The sequence below is a fragment of the Callospermophilus lateralis genome, chromosome 6 (genome assembly GCF_048772815.1).
Source record: "Callospermophilus lateralis isolate mCalLat2 chromosome 6, mCalLat2.hap1, whole genome shotgun sequence".
Taxonomy (NCBI): Eukaryota; Metazoa; Chordata; class Mammalia; order Rodentia; family Sciuridae; genus Callospermophilus; species Callospermophilus lateralis.
The window spans coordinates 101,583,066-101,603,445 of record NC_135310.1 but is presented as its reverse complement, the minus strand read 5'-3'; the positions used below and the strand labels follow the sequence as shown (position 1 = coordinate 101,603,445).

Genomic DNA, 20,380 nt, shown 5'->3' with positions numbered 1-20,380 from the left:
CACTCTCTCAGGAGCATTCTGTAGGGACTCTGACTCTGCTACACTTTGCCTAGCCTCCCAGACCTTGCTTTGAAAGTTCAGTGATCTCTTAAATCTAGTATCCTTTATTCCTATAAAACCAGCAACATGTGAAGTTTGCCACCAGCTTGCACAGTAATTGGGTCCCCTGGGATCACAGCTGCAGTGGACTTTAAGTGCCTGAGTGACTGAGCAAAGTGAAATAGCTTCTTAGGTCCCCCTTTGCAAGAAGGATATCTCAACAATCTTTTCTCAAAAGATTTTTCCTTTCTACATCCTTGAGTCTATATTTGCTGTGGTATTGAACATTTCTGAGAGACCCTCAAGACATCTTTGCTCTTGTCTCTGTGCAAAATACTTAGCATCTCTCTATTTACCATAATCTCTTTCACAACCATGCATCCAACATCTCTCTATTTACCATAATCTCTTTTACAACCATGCATTCCTTGCTCCCAGTTTTCTACACACTTTTCTGGCCAAACTGCCTTTTAAAAATCCTTTAGTTCTGCTTTCTGCTCCCAATTCTTATAGTAAAATTGGCTACTGTTTTTCATTATATTGATCACCATCTAACATATAATTTACTTATTTATCATTTTACTCTTTATTTTTGCTTCTGCTAGAATATAAGTTCCCCAAGGGCAGAGTAACTTTGTCTCTTTTGTTCATTAATAAGTCCTAAGGGTTTAAAACAGTATCTGGCACATAGTAGATATGCAATAAATATTTAATAGATAAATTAATTGAATAGCCACCTAATTTCAGAAAGTGAACCTATAAAAGAAAATTTAGAGGTTTATCAGGAAGTATGGAATGCACTTTTGAAGTAGATAACCATTATTTTAAAATGAAATCAATGAGTATAATTGAGTTTCCAAAGAGGTGTTTTGCTTCTCAGGTATAATGGAGAAAAATTGATTATAAAGCCCAACTAGTGTTGTTGTTGTTATTTTGCAAGTTAATTTGTCACAAGAAGGGAGGGATGAAAAAAGAAAAAAAAATGACAATTTCAACATGAGAAAATGAAATATATGCAAATTAAAAGATAATAAAACCAGAAGATTATCTTGTGAGGGTCAATTTTTAGAAGTCCCAATGAAACAGATGCTGTATCAAGGCATCAGGAGTACCAGACAAATGAGGTTGTGGGTGGAGATAGAGTTCTGAGACAGGCACATCTGAAATTGCAGTTTAAGAGGTTTTCTATACTATCTGTGAAGGTAAAATCCAGCAATGGTTTTGGAAGTGGCTGATTGTAATGGAACGGATGACGATATCTTTGGATTTGAGCAACTCAAAGACCTGAGAGAACAGAGATTTCTATAGAAATTTTAAAAGAGCCAAAATTATGAAAGAAACATGCTGAATGAATTATTATGACCCACAAATTAACATAATCAATAATAAGGGGGAAATCAACAGAAAACAAATAGGTAACAGCAATGGAAAGAATAATGAAGTGATAAAGTTTGATATTGTTTAATAAAATAATTTTTAAAGGTAAAGGAGGTTTAATATAGAAAAGAGGGAGTAATGGTTATAAAGTCTTAATGGAAAATAAGGAGGATAATTATTCAGAAATGCTAAATATTTTATTATTTATGAATTATTCAGAAGTATAATTATTTTTATTTTCATACAGACTTCTACAACTCTTCCAAAAGCAGCTGGTAGAGAAACCAAATATGTAAGTACTTTTATAACTATACATAATGCTTTTTAAATAGATGCCAAGTATATATTTTGATAGGAACTCAACTACACAATAATTTAAATTCAACTAGTTGGTTTTTCCCTAAGTGGAAAAGGAGGGGTAGAATGGTCTGAATGGCCCAGGTTTGAAAAATCAGATTATGTCAGGGATAAAACATCAGGTAAGCTTATCAAATAAATTCTGTCTTAAATGAAACCTAGTTTGATCAATTCAGCTGAATAAAACAGAACTGTAACACCTGATTTCAGTCTGTTTAATTATTCAAACTGCATTTTTATTTTTTAATAGCTTGATGTGTTTGTTATAAAATGGTCAATTCACATACTTGAAACATTAAGATTTGTTCATTTCAAATGGAATTCCCAATTTAATCTATTGACTAGTTTGTTGTTTCCTGCATTTAAATTATGAACTAAATCAATTTCTGTGTATAACCAAATAGTTATGATAGACTGATAGTGGCTATGTACATATGAACCAGACACTTAGTTCAAGTGACCCTGGTGAGCTGGCTCTGAGTGTCTTGGGCACAAGCACCTGGACACACCTAGTGTCCCCATTCTTCACTCACCAGACAGCAACATATCACTCACGGCCCCAGTCTTGCATTTGAGCAAGCACATTTCAGTACAACTGCGATTGTCTTCCAATCAAGTGCTGAGTGTTCAGCCTAAAACAAAGCAGTAAGCTGTTTCTTTAAATTATATATTAGTTTCCTAATACATAGTTTTTGTCATCCTCCTCAAGAGTAAATAGTTATTAAATGTGTATTTTGTGCCATGCCATCATTATAGTTTATACATTTGTGCCTTCATTTGAATCTCCCCAAGGCAAATAATGAACTCAGTGAAATTATTAAATGTTATCACATTTAGGAAATTATGTTTACAGGACGTGGGCAGGAACACTGCTCACAGCATTTCCTGGAAGCTTTCACTGCGACATTTCATTATTATTGGGAGCCCTTTGGAGTAATGCTTAAAAAAAGTGGAGGCATTTAGTAGGTTAGACCCAAGTGTATATCACAGATAACTGCCTGATTTGGGGTAGATGGCTTATTTTACCTTGTGTCTGAAGAGTAGATACCTGCTGGAGATCTGTGTGTCACTAACTTTGTATAGATTCATAGATTAAATTCAAAAGCAGGGATTGTACAGTTTATCAACTCCTGTACCACAGAGGAGGTTGAACAAAGAGAAGAGTTGAAGTAGAGCCAAGGAAAAATGTCTGTTACATCTGAGCATATCCTCAGCAAATTAGCACTGACCATCCCAAAGCCTTATTCTTGAGGCTCATAAAAAGATTCATATATAGTACATGTATCTTTACCAGTAAAAATGCTAGTTGATATTTTTCTGTCTCCTTTATTCAGTTTTCCATTTTTGTTCATTGATTCAACAAATATGTTTATTGAGGATCTGCCATGTACTGGTCACTGAGGAGTCACTGGGTTGAAAGGGACAAACACAATAATAAGGTCCCATTTCTGAAGCATGTTTTCCAATGGAGGAGACAGACAGTATGCAATGAAAATAGAAAATGAGCAAGGTAATTTTCTTGTAGAAAGAGAGGAGAACTTTCTGATGGATGTTAAAACAAACTTTCAAAGTTGTTAGTTTTCAATCTATTGGTATGTTCATAGGATTTACAATTTTCCTAGAGAAATTGTAATGGTTTAATTAAATAATAGGAAATTGTATGATGATTCATCCTTACGGGCTTTGGATGAAAGGATGATTCCTCTCAAAACAAGGAAAGGAAGGAGGAAAATTAGAAAGAAAGTCACTGCAATACAATATTACTTCTTTTTTGAACATTTTGTGATATTTCACAGTATATGTTTTAAGATATAAGTAATTCATCTATTCAGATGAAAGCCAAACTTTTCTTCAATTCATGGTGTGCTTGAATGATGGTTTTAAAGTAACTTAATTGATATTCTCCTAAGTGTAATATAAATAAAATTAGTAATATAAATAAAATTAACAATACATTGAATAGGTAGCAATTGTTAGGCTACATGCAGTCAATTAATTTATCATCAATGTTTTGCTTCTTTTTAATGGGCACTAAATTAGTAAATGTTTTGAACTCTTATCTTAGCAAATAAACCTCAGTTGTCTTATTTAAACCACAACCTTGTCATGTGAGGTGTGAGTTATCATCACAGAATTTCCATTTTACAGAGGGAGAAAACAAGCCTCAGAAGTCGCAGACTAGGCAAAATACAACCTAGGTCTGCTCCATGACAAAACCTCTGCCATTGATGTTGTTGAGCTTATAGAAGCTGAGAATAGTTTGAATTTTTAAAGACTTGTATCCATTAGTATAATTATTCTGGGTTTAAATTACAACTTAATGCCTAATAACCATTAGTCTAAACTTGGAATGAATACTATCTGATCTTATTAACAATTAAAATGATAATACCTTTATGTTTTCAGGCTTTTAAATCACTTGCTTTCATGTTTATTAACTCATAATTTATCAGATAATATATGAGTGATTATTTCTCATAACAGTTTTAAGTAGTTTTTTTTTTACCCTACATAAAGGAATGATTTTTTAGTTGAAATTTGTATTTTATTTTCTGTTTACTCTATCAGTTTTAGAAGGGAATCCTTTTTTGGAAGGGATTCTTTTTCTCCATGTTATGATGACTTTTGTAAATGTTTATTATTTTCATTCACTGCTACCAGTTTAAATTCATTTCATTCATATAATTCAAAACCACAGTATGCTTTCTTAATAAAAAGCAACCTCAAAAAAAGAGAACCAATATTGCTATTTATCAAAATACCCTTGGATGGAATCACATTCTATTGATAACAGCTTATTCCATAAATTCTCTATATTTCATGAATTGCTTTTAAGTACCAGGAAAATAAATGAGATAGGCTCATTAAATATTAGTATACAGGTAAGATCTCATTTTAATGAGCTTGAGGGACAGAAAATGTCATAACAATGAAAGCATATTTCTTCCAAAATATCACAATATATTGAAAAGTATGTCAAACTTTATTAAGAATATTTCCTGCTACATATACAGGTATTCAAACAAAGGTCATCTTCTCCAATTTAGCCAGCTCACACACTTCTCTTGTTGCTATGCTTGGAAATGTTGCTATGCTGGAGTGTTTCAGAGGCAAAGTACACTAATGCAGTCATAGATCTTAGATGACTAAAATCCACCTTCACAGATCTGCCTCCATAGAATTAGGGTAGAGGTTTGATTAATAACACGAAGAACTGTGTACAATTTAAGCAAGAAATTCCAGTATGTGAACCAGTCTCATTGTTCAGAAATTTTTCTGAAGTGTGTATGTATGTGAAAGGACTTGACAGGGGAATGGAAGAAAACTATCTGGGCTCTGCTAAATGAGGAGGAAGAGCAGAGATTGTATGTAAAACACTTTAGGCCTCCTCTTCTTTTCCTATGGTGTTAGACTATCAAACATGAGTTGCAAGGAAAAGCATCTCAAGAAAATGGCCAAAGAAATTGGTCGTACTTTGTGTGCATCTGACATTATGGAAGATGAAGATGGTTTCATCCAAGCTAGCTTGGTACAGGTGGTGGCCCTGTGTAGTAATTTATTTTTTAATGAATTTTAAATCCTTACTTTTTCCCCTTAGTCCTTAACTCTTTAGTTCTTACATAACCTTACTCTATATTTTCTTTGAAGTCAGAAAATTATTTCCATAATTTTGACTGTTCTTTTAGTTTTTAAGTCTTAAAAAATTGTGCTTCTATTTGTTTTTGATTGGTAATAATTAATATTGATAACAATTAATATTTATGGGGTACAATGTGAGGTTCGATCTATTTATACATTATACAAAGATTCAATCAAGCTAACTAGCAAACCTATCACTTCATCAATTTACCACTTTTTATGATAATAATGTTTAAAACATATTTTAGTAATTTTGAAGCATTATTATTCATTGTGGCTACAATTCAGTGCAATAATTCATTGAACTTGTTCCTTCAGCCCAACTAAAACTCTGTACATCTTTCTTTCTCTCAAGTTCAATATCTTCTTTTCTTTCTCCTTCTGCCCATCACCTTCCCTGCCCCCAGCCTCTGTTAATCACCTCCCCTGCCCAGTACACCTTATTACATAAGGTCATGAAGAAAAATGTTGAACAGTAACCTAATGTAAAGACAGAAGATCCTCCAAGTTGTGGCATTCAGATTGACAGCAGCAAAAGAAATTAGAACTAGTGGGAAAGTATCTTCCAAAGATGGAAAGATACCATTAGCTAGAATTCTGTGTCCTGTTGAACTCTCATGGGAGAATAAAATAAAATAAAAACATTTTCAGATAAAAAAATGAAAGACAGTAAAATCTGAGAAAAATTATCAATAAATTTATTTCAGTAAGAAGGGAACTAAGGTGGTGAGAGAAGTGGGAAGTTAGCAATCAATGAACATCAAGTTTTTACTTGTGTAACTGAAAAAAGTTCTTGTGATCTGCTGTACAATAGGGTACCTATAGTCAACAGTACTGTATTATTAAAATTTTATTAATGGCTGGGGATGTGGCTCTAGCGGTAGCGCGCTTGCCTAGCATGCGTGTGGCCCGGATTCGATCCTCAGCACCACATACCAACAAAGATGTTGTGTCCGCCAAATACTAAAAAATAAATATTAAAATTCTCTCTCTCTCTCCCTCTCTCTCACTCTCTCTTTGAAAAAAAATTATTAAGAGGGTAGGTCTTTAACTTAATGTTCTTATTAAAATAGAATTTTTTTAAACTAATGAAATTAAATTCAGATGAAGAATAAAATACAGGAATGAATGATGAAGAAATAATATTAATATGCTGTTTAATAGTTTAAAACCAAATCATTTCCATTCTGAAGTCATGAAACTTAAGTTTCCTTTTTATGTAAAGAAAATTTAAGGAAAAAATATTTACAAAATTTGTATAAATGTCAACAATATTCACATGTGTAAGTAAAATACAAAATGAAAAAAGTTAAATAGTAGGTAAACTTGAATTTTTGATGGCATGTGATATTACTTACATTAAGGGGGAAAAGCAACATATTAAATACCATATTCACTCTGAATAAAATGTATAGAAAAATATTGTAGGCAATGTACCAAATTGTTAAAAATCATTTCTTGTTAGCATGCTTTTATTTTTTCTTTATACTTTTTAAAGGCCTACATTACTTAATAATAAATACCTTCAAATATTTAAAATATAGATATATTATTTTACTAAGATATACTGTTTGTTTTGCAGGCAAATCTCTCATCACCATCCTCTACAGTGTCTGAGAGTCAACTGGTATGTATTTCCTTACAACGTCATAGACCTACTTCTAAAAATTTTGATTTCTCAAGACAATTTTATCTGAGAGAAAATGAATCGAGAATAAATTTACTGTATATAAGTTTGTTCACGTACTTGTCTTTTAAAAATTTACTGATGCTGTAGTAAATCCCCATGGTGGTTGTTTAGTCAGTAGACAAACTTACATAAAATCATACATAGACCTACTTGCCAGTGAATTATATTCAAGTTGTAGTGTTAGAAGGGGTCAGATTGGAGAAAAAACACTACTGGAATTTACAGAAGAGAGTTCACCTCTTCATGAGGGAAATCCTGAAGGACTTGAGAGAAGGTCACAATTGAAAGCATAGGGTAACTTTTGGGTTTGTAGAAATGAGAAACAAAATTTCACACAAGAGGATTAGCCTGTGGATGGTATAGCATAGTGCTGAGCAAAGCAAATACAATATGACTTGATAAGTGTAAACCATGTAAGCAATTTAAAATTTTCTAGTAGTCATATTAAAAAATAAAAAGATAACATCAATTTCAATGATTTATCTATTTAATGCAAGATAATTTTTGCATGGTGAGGGAAGTCTGTCTTTGAAATCTGTGTATTTTACATGTGTAAAGAATCTCTAACTAGTCACATTTTAAGACCTTCACAGCAGTGGCTACATCAGGCAAAACAGACCTAAACTCTAGAATCTACTATTTGTTATAAAAATTAGATTAAAGAGGATAATTATCTCTTTTTTAGTATTTTCCATTTCTTATTCCTATAGTGATGAGCCAATTAAAATTATGAAATAAGTTTCCTAGATATCATCTGTTAAAGATTATTTTTACATTTTCAAATTTTTATTGTCTAAAATATTATATGTTCCTGAACAATAGATACCTTCAGTAAAATTAATGAAAATTTCTAGTAAAGAAGTTTAATACTGACTTTTTTCCCTTTTTCAAACAATTCTTTTGCTGTCCTGCCAAAAGGCAATATTTTTTATTTGTAATATTGAGAAATCATAAAAAGTATAGACTGATTCTGAAAATAGCATGTGTTTGTGTCATGTTGGTATCATTTGGGGGAACAGAGGGAAACAATAAGCTATACTTGAAAGAATGATAGATTGGGTATCAGAACACCCAACTGATACTTCCTGCTCTGACCCTAACTACGGTGCTGACATTGGGTAAGTCACAAGAAATCAGAGCCTGGGTTTCAATTTTCTAGCTGAACCTGAGAGCATTCAGTTATGTCCTTTCCAGCCCTTCCAGGACTGTGATGAGAATCTATGGTTACTAACACAGCAAATGAAGGAGTTGCTATGGTAACAAGCGCTGCAGTAGCATAATGAAGTTGAATAGCTCCCACTTTAGTATGGAAATATTACTAATTTTTAAAATAATGACATTTGTTGCTTGAGAGTAATGTATGGGAATCGAGAACATTTTGGACACTATTTTATTAAATTCTATTCAGCAAAGTATAATAGAAACAAGTTGGTTGGTGAAATAAATGCGTGTGTATTAATACATGTAAATTCTTAGCTTAATACTTTAAGAAATTATTTCAAAGGAGCAAATATGTATATATTTATATATATACATATGTACATATGTGTATATACATGATGATTTTGAGACATAGTAAAAACAATTCATTGTGAATTAAAAACAAATTATTTTTTTTCTTAATAAAATATTCCTGCACTTATGTTCTCAGGGATGTGGGGCAGGGATAAAATGTTTTTGCTTTAACTTACTTTAATGATGATTTTTTTGCATTTACTTTAAACATTTTCTCTAATGAGTTCAAGGCAATTCTTAACCAAGTTTTAAATTAAATTTCAATCTCAAAATGTCCATGAGATATAGGTAGGTTTCTGAAGGAATTACTATCACTCTTTTCGATTGATATAATCATTTATTTCATTTATTTCTCACTTTGATTTCTATATCATGACATTAAACCTGTATTCACACTTTTTGGAAATAAGATGTATCATTGAATGCAATATTGTACATTACTCTTAAGTAATATAATTTATGAAGCTTTAATGGTTTTCATTTTTTATAAATGAGTTTTCAGTATTTGCCATCATGAATGATGTTCAGGATTAAGTTCAAGATAACATGAATACCATCTCACTCCAGTAAGATTGGCAGCCAATAGGAAGTCAAGTAACAATAAGTGCTGGCGAGGATGTGGGGAAAAGGGTACACTTGTACATTGCTGGTGGGACTGCAAAATGGTGCGGCCAATATGGAAAGCAGTATGGAGATACCTAGGAAAGCTGGGAATGGAACCACCATTTGACCCAGCTATTGCCCTTCTTGGTCTATTCCCTGAGGACCTCAAAAGAGCATACTATAGGGATACTGCCACTTCAATGATCATAGCAGCACAATTCACAATAGCTAGACTTTGGAATCAACCTAGATGCCCTTCAATAGATGAATGGATTAAAAAACTGTGGCATCTATACACAATGGAGTATTACGCAGCACTAAAAAATGACAAAATCATGGATTTTGCAGGGAAATGGATGGCATTAGAGCAGATAATGCTAAGTGAAGCTAGCCAATCCTTAAAAAACAAATGCCAAATGTCTCCTTTGATATAAAGAGAGCAACCAAGATCAGAACAGGGAAGAAGAGCATGAGGAAAAGATTAACATTTAACAGAGACGAGTGGGGTGGGAGAGAGGGAGAGAGAAGGGAAACTTCTGTATGGAAATGGAAGGAGACCCTCATTGTTACATAAAACTACATATAAGAGTTTGTGAGGGGAAAGGGAAAAAAAAAAGGGAGAGAATTAAACCACAGCAGATGGGGTAGAGAGGGAAGAGGAGAGGGAAGGGGAGGGGGGATAGTAGGGGATAGGAAAGGTAGCAGAATACAACAGTCATTAATATGGTATTATGTAAAAATGTGGATGTGTAACCGATGTCATTCTGCAACTTGTAATTGGGGTAAAAATGGGAGCTGATAACCCATTTGAATCAAATGTATGGAAGATGATATGCCATGAGCTTTGTAATGTTTTGAACAACCAATAAAAAAAATATTTAAAAAAAAAAAAAAGAAAAATAAAACTATGAGGCTAGGGATGTGGCTCAAGCGGTAATGCGCTCACCTGGCGTGCGCGGGGCACTGGATTCGATCCTCAGCACCACATAAAAATAAAATTAAAAAAAGATGTTGTGTCCACTGAAAACTATAGCTATACATATCTTTTCTATATGTATGTATAGTATGATACATAGTATGTTTGTATAGCAATAAAACAAAATTATTAGAAATGTATGATATAATAGAGTTAAATTACATAAGTAAATATAGTGATTTTATATAAAATAAGCAGTTTATATTAAAATAATTTGTCTTCTATTTTAGGGGAGAAGCATAGTAAATTGGCTGGAGTGAAAGTATATAAAATCAATATCATAGCACAAGCTCAATACAAATCTCAAATTATTTTTGAGATTTGGCTTTTTAAAGATGCAGTATATCATTTATTTCATGAGTTTTTATTTTTCAACTTGGCTTATCTATTTGCTTGCTTTTATTGCAACCGTGTCAATTCAATATTGGAAGGAAATAGGTCCAGTACCCTAACTCTCAAAATATTTTCAATGTGAGTTTGAAGAGGAGCACTTGCCTATCATGTGTGAGGCATAGGTTCAATCTCCAGTATGGAAAAAAAAAATCACTGTTTACTCTGGAAGCCAGATGACTTAGTATCAGGCTCTGGAGACAATTTCAGGGACCACTATGAATCTGGTTCACCAGTCTTAATTGTTCTCTTAAACATCAATGTCGTAGATCACATCTAGAAAGAAATTTCCCACCTACAATCTAGAGGTTGGAATTACCACTCTGCCAACCTGGATGGGTCATTGTCAGTCTTACACTTCACAGTATGCGAAGTTATCAAGATAGTCCTGTAGACAGGGAGGGTGTTATTATTGCACCTGAAATCTCTGAATTATGAAGAGGTAATATGAACAATCTTTTGACAAGAAAGAAATGAGGGCTCCCATAGTTTGAACAGATCATCCAGGGTCACAGTGTTAGTGCTCATCTTTGTTCTGTGTGGCTTTCAAAGAGAAAACAATATTGTTAATTTTAAACAATTCAAGGAGAATAAGAAAATACTGATGAGAAAGTTGGAAAATTGGGCCTTTGTGAAAGTATTACCTTTATTGAACACCTCCCATGTCTAGCTCTGCTGGCTGTTTTTGCATTGCATGAAACATATGATTAGTTAATGAAAAGGGGAAGTCTGAGGTCTGGCATCTATGGACAGTATAGTTCTAGTATGTTAAAAAGAGTAAGATGAAAGGGAAGATCTAGGCTGTAGATAAAGCTTTTCTAATTCCCAAACAGAATCATCAAAGTATTAAGAAAGGATGGTGAGGTTTCTTTTCTCTGCCCAAGAAGTCAAGTTAGGTTTGACAAGATGGGTAAGTTCTGGTCTTCCTTAGCAACAGGGGAGCCCAGTTTAGATGACATTTGGCTTTTGCTTTTGAAATTTCATGCCATTATGAATGTTCATTATTGTCCTGGATAGAATACTGAATGTAGAGAGTAAACAACAGTAGATATGAAAAAATAAGCGACATGGCTATATACAGGTAAAAGCAAAATGCAACTTACTGGAACATTATAAAGAAGAGTGCTTCAACTCACAGAGACTTTGTCCCTAGTTCTGAATGCCAGCTGTTGTGTCCTGCTGTACTGAAGTATGAGTCATTCTTCTGAGAGTCCTTAAAGTCTCTGTTGTTTAGAATATTCCACCCTGAAAGCTTTTGTGTAGAGCTGATGTCTTCTTCAAGCTCAAAGGCAGTTTCTCCTTGACCACTTTTCCCCTGACATGACACAGTTGAGAGCAACCTCATTTCTCATGTACGCCTCCTCAGGGTTGAGTCATGCCATTGTCTTTTCTTTAATCACTGAAATATTTCAATTAGGCCAGTCTGTTTTGTTGTATATTCCACAAAATGTTTCTTGAGCTCATAATTATTGAAATCCTTGTATGTTTATTTTTATACACTCACTATAGGGTAATTGTAAAACTTTTTTTTTTTAAAAAAGAAACACACTGAGTAGTCACTTTCCTTTAGATTATTTACAGTCAACATTCCATATTTATAAATGTAATGTGTGTATATGTATATATGTGTATGTATATGTATACATGTACATACACACAGACACATATTTTTGCCTTATAAGTTTCTTTTTTGATTTTATTTCTTTATAAAGCTCTGTCATGTATATTAGCTCATTGGATTCTCATAGTCACCTTGTGGTTTTTTTGGCAAAAAGTATTTTCATTACTCTGACAAAAAAAACCCCTGAAGTGCAGATGTTTACATACCATGTCAATGATATCATGATAATGGATGGCATAAAAGTCTTATTATTTTTTTGAATCTTGGGAGCTTTACTGTACACCATAGAATTTTGAGATATCTGGGATATTTTTTTAATGGATAAAAAGCTTAGGTATTTGCTTCAAGCATATACTACTATTAATTTTAAAATAATTAGAGCCAATAAGTATTTATTAATTAAATGAGTGAGTCAGTGAAATAATTTGTATCATGCTTTTGTCTCCAGCCTTGTGTGATAGAATGCTTTTTAGTTTGTACAAGCTTTTTGCCATGGGAATTCTAAAGAAAAAAATGACATTGGAGAATGAAGACAAGACAGAAGCAAATGGATGAAAGAGACAACCAGGGCACTTTCACAAACTCTGATCCATCGAATGAGTAGAATTTCTATCCAGGCTCATAGAACTTGCTGGATGCAGTTGTGTCACTTTCTTACTAGTTCATTACATATCTTATCTTTCCAAAGGGAAAGCTGAGGTAAAAACAACAACAACAAAAACAAACAAACAAACAAATCTTGAATGCTGGCCCTATCTTTTTTCTCTCTTTTTACCCCATCACATCACCTTAGAGCTTACCACTGTAGTCATAGGCAATTAAAAACATCAGCCCACTAGTTGAAGTTACTAATTTAAGAAAAATGTTGCTCTAAGAAGCCATTATTTTAAAATATTGGTGGTGAATTTACTAGATCAGTGCTGGCAGTCAGTCTTTTACTCTGGTCTCCAGTCAGAGGCAGTACCAGTTTATCATCATAGAATTATGATTATAAGTTCCCAAGAATGAGAAAAAAATATCTATTTTACAGTACCCTTAGTAGCAGTGTTCATTGAACACAAGCAAACAGTAGGTTTATACTAGTGTTCTGCAGCCCATTAAAACCTGCTCCTGAGCCCCGGAACAGCACTCAGTCTAGCTCTTAGGCTTTTTCTCCTAAAAATAGAGTCATATGTGATCTCTTCAACCCCACTCCACTCTTCAGTCTTGAATTTCTCCACAAATATACATCATTGTCTTTTGGAGCTGAGTTTTGTTGCTTACCACCTGTGAATAGAAGGAGGGTGACAAAAGTTTCTTAAACGGGATTAAAATCTTGTCAGGTCTGGCTTTGACTTTCTCTGTCTCTCAGAGATGATGACTTCAGTCTTCCACACTTATCTCTGAAGAAGAAGCACACCAACTCACTTTCCTTCTCTGGTCTTCATTTGTGAAGGGCCATGAGGATCTTGTATATTGCCAAGACCTTCTTCCTGGGTTTTACTGTAATCAGAAAGTCAATAAATGCAGGAAAAGTAATGGGACACTCCAAGTTGTCAATCTGTAACTCTTACAACCTTCTTATTAGATAATAACCAGTGTAATAGGCTTCTGCCTACCCATTAATTTATTTATTCTGCAAATATTTAGTAAGATCTACTAGGTGCCAGGTATGATCCTAGGTATTGGGGCTTTAAAAGTGAATAAAACAAAGATTTGTGACCTGACAGAGCTTATGTTCTACTGGGGAATGCAGGACAATGAGTACAAAAACAATCTGTCAGATGGTGGCAAAGGCTCTAGGAAAAAAAAAACAGGCATGTAAAGGGGTGGAGGATTGCTATTTTATATGCATCACTGGGAAAGACCTGCTCAATAAGGTGAAGAGACTGAAGAGGAGCAAAAAGGAGACCTGGAAATGAATAAAAATGTTTCAGACACGGGGAAGAACAAGCACAAAGTCCAAGAGAAGGGAGTATCATAGTGTGTGAGCTACAGTGAAGAGAAGGGAGCTGGTAGCACCTCAGGCTGGAAACGGAGGGGCTGGTTATGGACAGGAACAATCAGGTTATATGGCACCTTGTAGGTATTGCAAGGGTTTTGGACTTCACTCTGAGTGATAAGGGGAAGCCTAGGGGAGTTTGAGAATTCAGGTTACATGGTTTGACCTGGAATTAAGTACATCACTTTAAGAGATGAATGACATGATGTGACCCATACTATAGTCATTCTGTGATTTATTCAACTAGGCTGAAAAGCCTCTGAGAACAAGAGTTGAATCTTATTCATCTCAGTAGATATTATAGTTTACGACATAGACTAGATCTCAATTGCAAAATGACTCTGGAGAGCATCTGACAGAGATGTGCTTCAGAGTTGCAAATCAATTCCTTTGTCTTGGAGGCACTTCAAAAATGATTATGCCCAGTGTGAATCAGTTCTCAGTAAGTTCATCACAATGAATTGATATCTTTCATTGGAAGAATACTATTGTTTTTTCTGTGCCCTATTTATTAACTATGAGAGTAGGTTCTTTAAAAAAATCCTCTTAAGCTGGAAAGAAAATTATGGAATAACTTTCCTGACATGATTAAAGAGAACATTACGTCATGACTCTAGTTCTACAAACGCTAAAGCAGATGAAAATGAAAAATGGCTATTTAGGGGCTAGTTAAGTTGTGATAATATTGGGCAATGACAATCTTATAGTAACTCTTTTTTATAGACTCTTCTAACTTGATCAATCTAATTTCCTTCATATTCATATGGATACAAATTTAACAAATCAGATTTGCCAAAATCCAAGTAGTACTTCAAGAGAACATCTACTATAAGTTCAAAGAATGCAGTGTAGATTAGAAATTAATAAAGGACAGTTTATTCTAAAGCTTTCCTTTCTGTCTGGAGGCAGAAGACCAAAGAAATAGAGTCTTTAGTATGGTAACCTAGGAAAGATCTATATCTAGGTAAACAGCACATTTTAATGGTATGAACTCCAGTACAGGGCCTTTTAATTTTTAATGTGCACATTAATCACTTAGGAATTTATTAAAATGCATATTCTCATTCAGTTGGTCTAAAATGGGACCCGAGATTTGACACTGCTGGCCTACAGACCCCATTTTGAGTGGAAAGATACTAGCAGACAGCTTTTTTCTTGGAAAGAAGCATTAGTTTACTGTGTGTTGCAATTTAGGCTTTAGCAAATATACATTACATGACCATTTGACACCGAGGAACAAGGTATTAGGAAGAACAGAAAGGAAGCTAATATTCCAAAAGAGCCTTATGTGTGCCGGCAATTGAACTAGTTTTTTCATAGTCCCATTTTATAAACTTTCTAAAATGTGCTTTGAGACCTATTATGGATTTGAATATGTAGAAATAAACCATATGCAATAATTCTATATGGTATGATCCCTGAGGGGGCAAGACAATAAGGAATAAAATGTGTCACCATCCATTATTAAAGGACAAAATCATGGAGTATAATTATAACCCTTTAGCAGTAAGTCTAGACATGTCAAATGGCTTTCCTAAGGTCATACAGTCTATTAACTGCATTTTAAAACCTGACATCTGGTCTTTGATACTCTCTCCCTACCAATATCATGCTACTGCTTGGGATAGATTTTTATCAAATCCAGGGACACATCAGTGTAAATTTTGATGTCTTGGCCACATGTTAATAGTCTTTATAAGGTGGAGTAGGTTGTGTGTGTACATGTATATGCATAAAGCAGGCAGGTGGATGAACGGATGAATGAATTTGTATATTCATAAGGACTTAAAATCTTCAGGGTCCACAGTGCTCTATAAATATTTAGGAAGTCTGGTAAAAAGAAAATTAAAATGACGTAGAAAAAGGCAACAATGGCTACAATCAAGGATACGGCAGTTGGCAGTGAAAATAAGCAGAAACAATGAATTTAAAAGGAAACAAAAGTATAAAAATATGAGGCCTTGCTATTTGAACAACAGAAGTTTTAAAGAGCTGCCTATCTCAAAATGGGCCAATTTCTATCTCTACTATTCTCTCTCTCTCTCTCCACTTTGGAATAATTAAAATCACATACAACAGTTACTATTATGGCATTATGTAAAAATGTGGATGTGTAACCAATGTGATTCTGCAATCTTTGTAATGTTTGAATAACCAATAAAAATAATAAATAAAAAAAGAGAGGGCTAAAAAAATAAAAATAAAAAAAATAAAATAAAATCACAAGTTTGACAATCAAACCAGACCTTGCTTTAAACTTTGACTTCACATATTAACGACATGACTTTGACGTGTGACTTACGATCTTTAACTTCACACAGAGTGATAAGGATTAATAAGCATGTAGAACAAGAGCAACGTGCAGAGGCTTCTATGAGCATGATTTTCTGTGTTCTGTGCTTTGTGGAGGATGCATGATTCAATTTCTAGAGAGAGAGAGAGAGAGAGAGAGAGAGAGAGAGAGAGAAAAGAGTTGAGCTTGGAATTTATAGTAAAAGGTCATATGAAGGGAAGCATAAACAAAGTCAAAGGCAAACTATATCGAGTCTTCTTTTGTCTTAGCTGACTTTCATGACTATGAAATACTAACTAATATACCAATGAGTTAAGGTACAGAAGCAAAACAAGACTAAGAAAAGAGGCAATAATAGAACTCAATAATCATGGCAACTGTATGAAGACCAATGTAGGATGAGGAGGTTCACAGACTTCAGTCAGACCAAATGTGGGGCACAGATTCCAAGAAAAGAGCATATGGAAAATCTGGTCATGGAAATAGGGCACGGTCTTTGATGGTAGACAATCATTAAATCCAGGAAACTCATAGAACCAAGGAACATAAAAGCTGGCAGAGAAACAAATACAAAGCATCCATAATAGGTTCTGATATCTAACCAATCCCAACAGTCTCTTTCTGATCTCATTCTGGAGGGTGCTGATCACAAGTCAGATGATCTGAGTGAAAGGCTCCCAGGCAATATAAATCAAAACATTTGTCTTCTAGCAAGACAGGGACCAGACAGTCATGTTTTTCTGACAGGGAGATCCTTTGACCATGTCAAGTGCTGCTGCTGGCCAGATTTTTTCTCTCTGCACACTGATACTGACCTGAACTCTTAGTGTTCCATGTTGGTTTTAGATCCTTGCAGGCCCTGGGAGGTAGAAATACACAATAATAAATAGACAATAAGTAATAATATAATAAATAGACAATAATAATAATAATAAATAGACAATAAGTCTGTATTGATTTCACAAAGGAATATAAGAGAAGGAGAATTTTCAAGAGTAGGAGTGGAAGGAGGCAAAAATTAATCAGGAAATCAAATGGAAAAGGGAGGCAGGAAGTCTGTACGGCTGAAGATTGTGGCCCAGATATCTGGCATCTTCTTATCACAGGTGGTTGTACACATCAGTTATGGCCTGGGCTTTGTTTTTGTGCTATATTTATTGGAAAAATATCACTGTCATACATATACTTAACTGTGTGATTTCATGAAATATTGCATATTACTTGCTCATATTTTTTCCCTTTGAGAGAAATCAAAGTTTTTAAAGTAGGAGATATTCCTCAGCCAAGGAAGAAAGACACTTTTCTAATCTGTATTTATTGCTCCAGTTGGCATATACATGAAGACAACTGGGAAAATATCAATTGGAAAAGGTATCACAGAATGGCATTTATTCAAGAATGAAACTATATCAGGTGATTTAATAGAGAAGAGATGTAGATGTAGGTCCTTAAGGCTTAACTTGTGAACATCATAATGGACAAAGAAGAGCTAGTTTACTATTTTCCAAAAAAGTGGCTCAACTTTTTATGGAATTCTTATTTGGGAAGATTTTGGAAACTTATCAATCATTTTGTGACATTTTACAGTGTATCAAGGTTTTAGAGTCTGTGAAACATCATTTTGAAATGACAGAGCATTCTCTCTCTCTCTCTCTCTCTCTCTCTCTTATATTTTGTCAAATCAACATAAGGAACAAGTTATGAATCTTGAGAGAATGACATAGAAAATAAAGCTCTTCTGATTTTCAAATTATAGAAAAAAATGTTAGATATAAGAAAATGGGGGAATCTAGTATACAAATACACAAAAGTCTTAGGGAAACTCAGTATAGGAAATCTAGTTGGAAACCAGGAATGTTTGAGGACTCAGTTCTGGAAGGTCTCAAGTGTCACTCTGAGCTTCTTCTTCTTGTGCTTTGCTCTAATGTTGATTTCAGTAGATCCACATTTTAAGTTGAAGTAAGGCTTTTCACAGTTCCCACACTGACATTATAATTTGTATTTTCCAGTAATACAGGCAATTTAAATCCCTACATCACATTTTGGGGAGGGAGAATGTATTTGCTAGTCACCCCCATGTTGTTATATATGGCTTCTGAAGGCCCTTCTCTGTGTATTGGGGGACATGGGAAATAATTTCTGGAAAACGAAAGTAGTAATAGACTTGGTGGTTGTTCCAAGGTCATGTATCCTGTCATGCCTGGAATGAAAACTGGCAGAGAAGAATCTCAATAAATATTTATCAAATGAAATATTAGTTGAACAAATGTACTGCCAAGGAAAGAATAACATGTTTGACTTGATAAATGAAGAGAATTTGCATTTTGAATGTCGTAACAGATTGTGTGTGTGTGTGTGTGTGTGTGTGTGTGTAGTGCTGGGAATCAAACCCAGGGCCTCATACTGCTAGGCAAGTGCTATAGTGCTGAGCCACTACCATAGTCTGAGAGTAGGTCTTTACAATTTGAATGCTGTCATAATCAAGCAACTAATTGATTATGATTAGTTAATAATCATAATTAACTTCCAACTAAAGCTACATTAGTTAAAACCATTTGCTTTCCAGGCTGCTTATAATATATTTGTAAACTCATTTTTAAAATTATATATTTTTTGACTTTAACAGTATTTATTTCTCTATTTTTTTTTTTAAATTTATCATTCATGAAGACTAAGCCTGGAGTAATTCGCCCAGTACCTGTAAAATCCAAAATATTACTGAAAAAAGAAGAGGAAGTCTATGAACCCAACCCTTTCAGTAAATACTTGGAAGATAACAGTGACCTCTTTTCTGAACAGGTGAGCATAAACTTGAGAAAATATTTGATATTTTGATAAATGACTACATAAAATGTCTTTATCATCATACTATGTGGAAGAAATGTGCATTTAATTAGAGTATCCTTGGTAAGAAAAAATCATTTTTGAAAAAATAAATAGAAATTCTTATGTAATTCCAGGATATTATGAAGCATCTCCATTTTTTTCCTGTGAAAATTTCTATGTAGAGCTGGTATTGTTTGTGAGACCAAGACATTAATATCTATGAAAACATCAAATCACTGGTTGGGTGGGTCATACAGGTGGTGCATTCTTATATCTAAAGTACTGCTTCCTTCTTAAGGGAGAAATGCAGTATTTTACATTTGATATATTACAGTAGACAAATGTCCTATAGTTTGGGTTCGTATTAGATTGGTAGAAATGATGCAGTCTGCTATATCATGTGGAACTAGTTCCCAGGATGGGAGCTCCAGTCATCTTAATGCTTCGCTGTCATTTTGTTTGTGTGCAAAAAATTTATATCACCATTATATATGCTGTATGTTGGAGAGGGATAATAGAAAGATGTCACTGGGGGCTTTACAATATATTTGGGAATGTACTGTGTGCCATATAAAGTTTCATAAATGATAGACATCATTGTCTTATTAAAATGCAAGCAAAAGATATGGGTTCTACCTTGTGTATGGTTAGCATTATTAAGTAGATGAACAATGTAAGTTTCTGGATATAACCACAACATGTAAAATGATCACATTTAAAATTTGTAACTAAATAGATTTATAAAGGAATACAAACTCTTATTTAAAAATAATGATTAATGGTTGTTAAAAATATAAATTACTGTCATATTTGTGAAATTTAAGGAAGATTTCATCTGCTACATTATCAGCTCTATTACTCTGGACAAATTGTTTCATCTTTCTTGGCTTTGGTGTCTTAATGTTTAAAAGAAATACTCAGGTACTTTTAAAGATTGTTTAAATTCTAAAATCTGGATTACTTTAAGCCTATGATTAACCCTAGATGGACCTGAAATTCTTTGCAGTCTTGGAAAAGTTCATTTTAAATATTTTTTTCATGATTAACTATTGGTTTTATCTATGCAATGGAGA

The 20,380-nt window shown here is 33.8% G+C and overlaps 1 protein-coding gene across 29 annotated transcripts in view; it reads left to right on the top strand.

Moving 5' to 3' along the window:
* Nucleotides 1-20,380, top strand: part of Mlip (muscular LMNA interacting protein) — a 225,866-nt gene that overhangs the window by 152,474 nt on the left and 53,012 nt on the right. For all 29 annotated transcript variants that reach the window (XM_076858562.2, XM_076858582.1, XM_076858581.1 and 26 more), the window contains 3 exons: nucleotides 1,664-1,708; nucleotides 6,995-7,039; nucleotides 19,152-19,280. In XM_076858562.2, coding sequence (XP_076714677.2) covers nucleotides 1,664-1,708; nucleotides 6,995-7,039; nucleotides 19,152-19,280 — 219 coding nt within the window. The remainder of the gene's footprint in view (nucleotides 1-1,663; nucleotides 1,709-6,994; nucleotides 7,040-19,151; nucleotides 19,281-20,380) is intronic.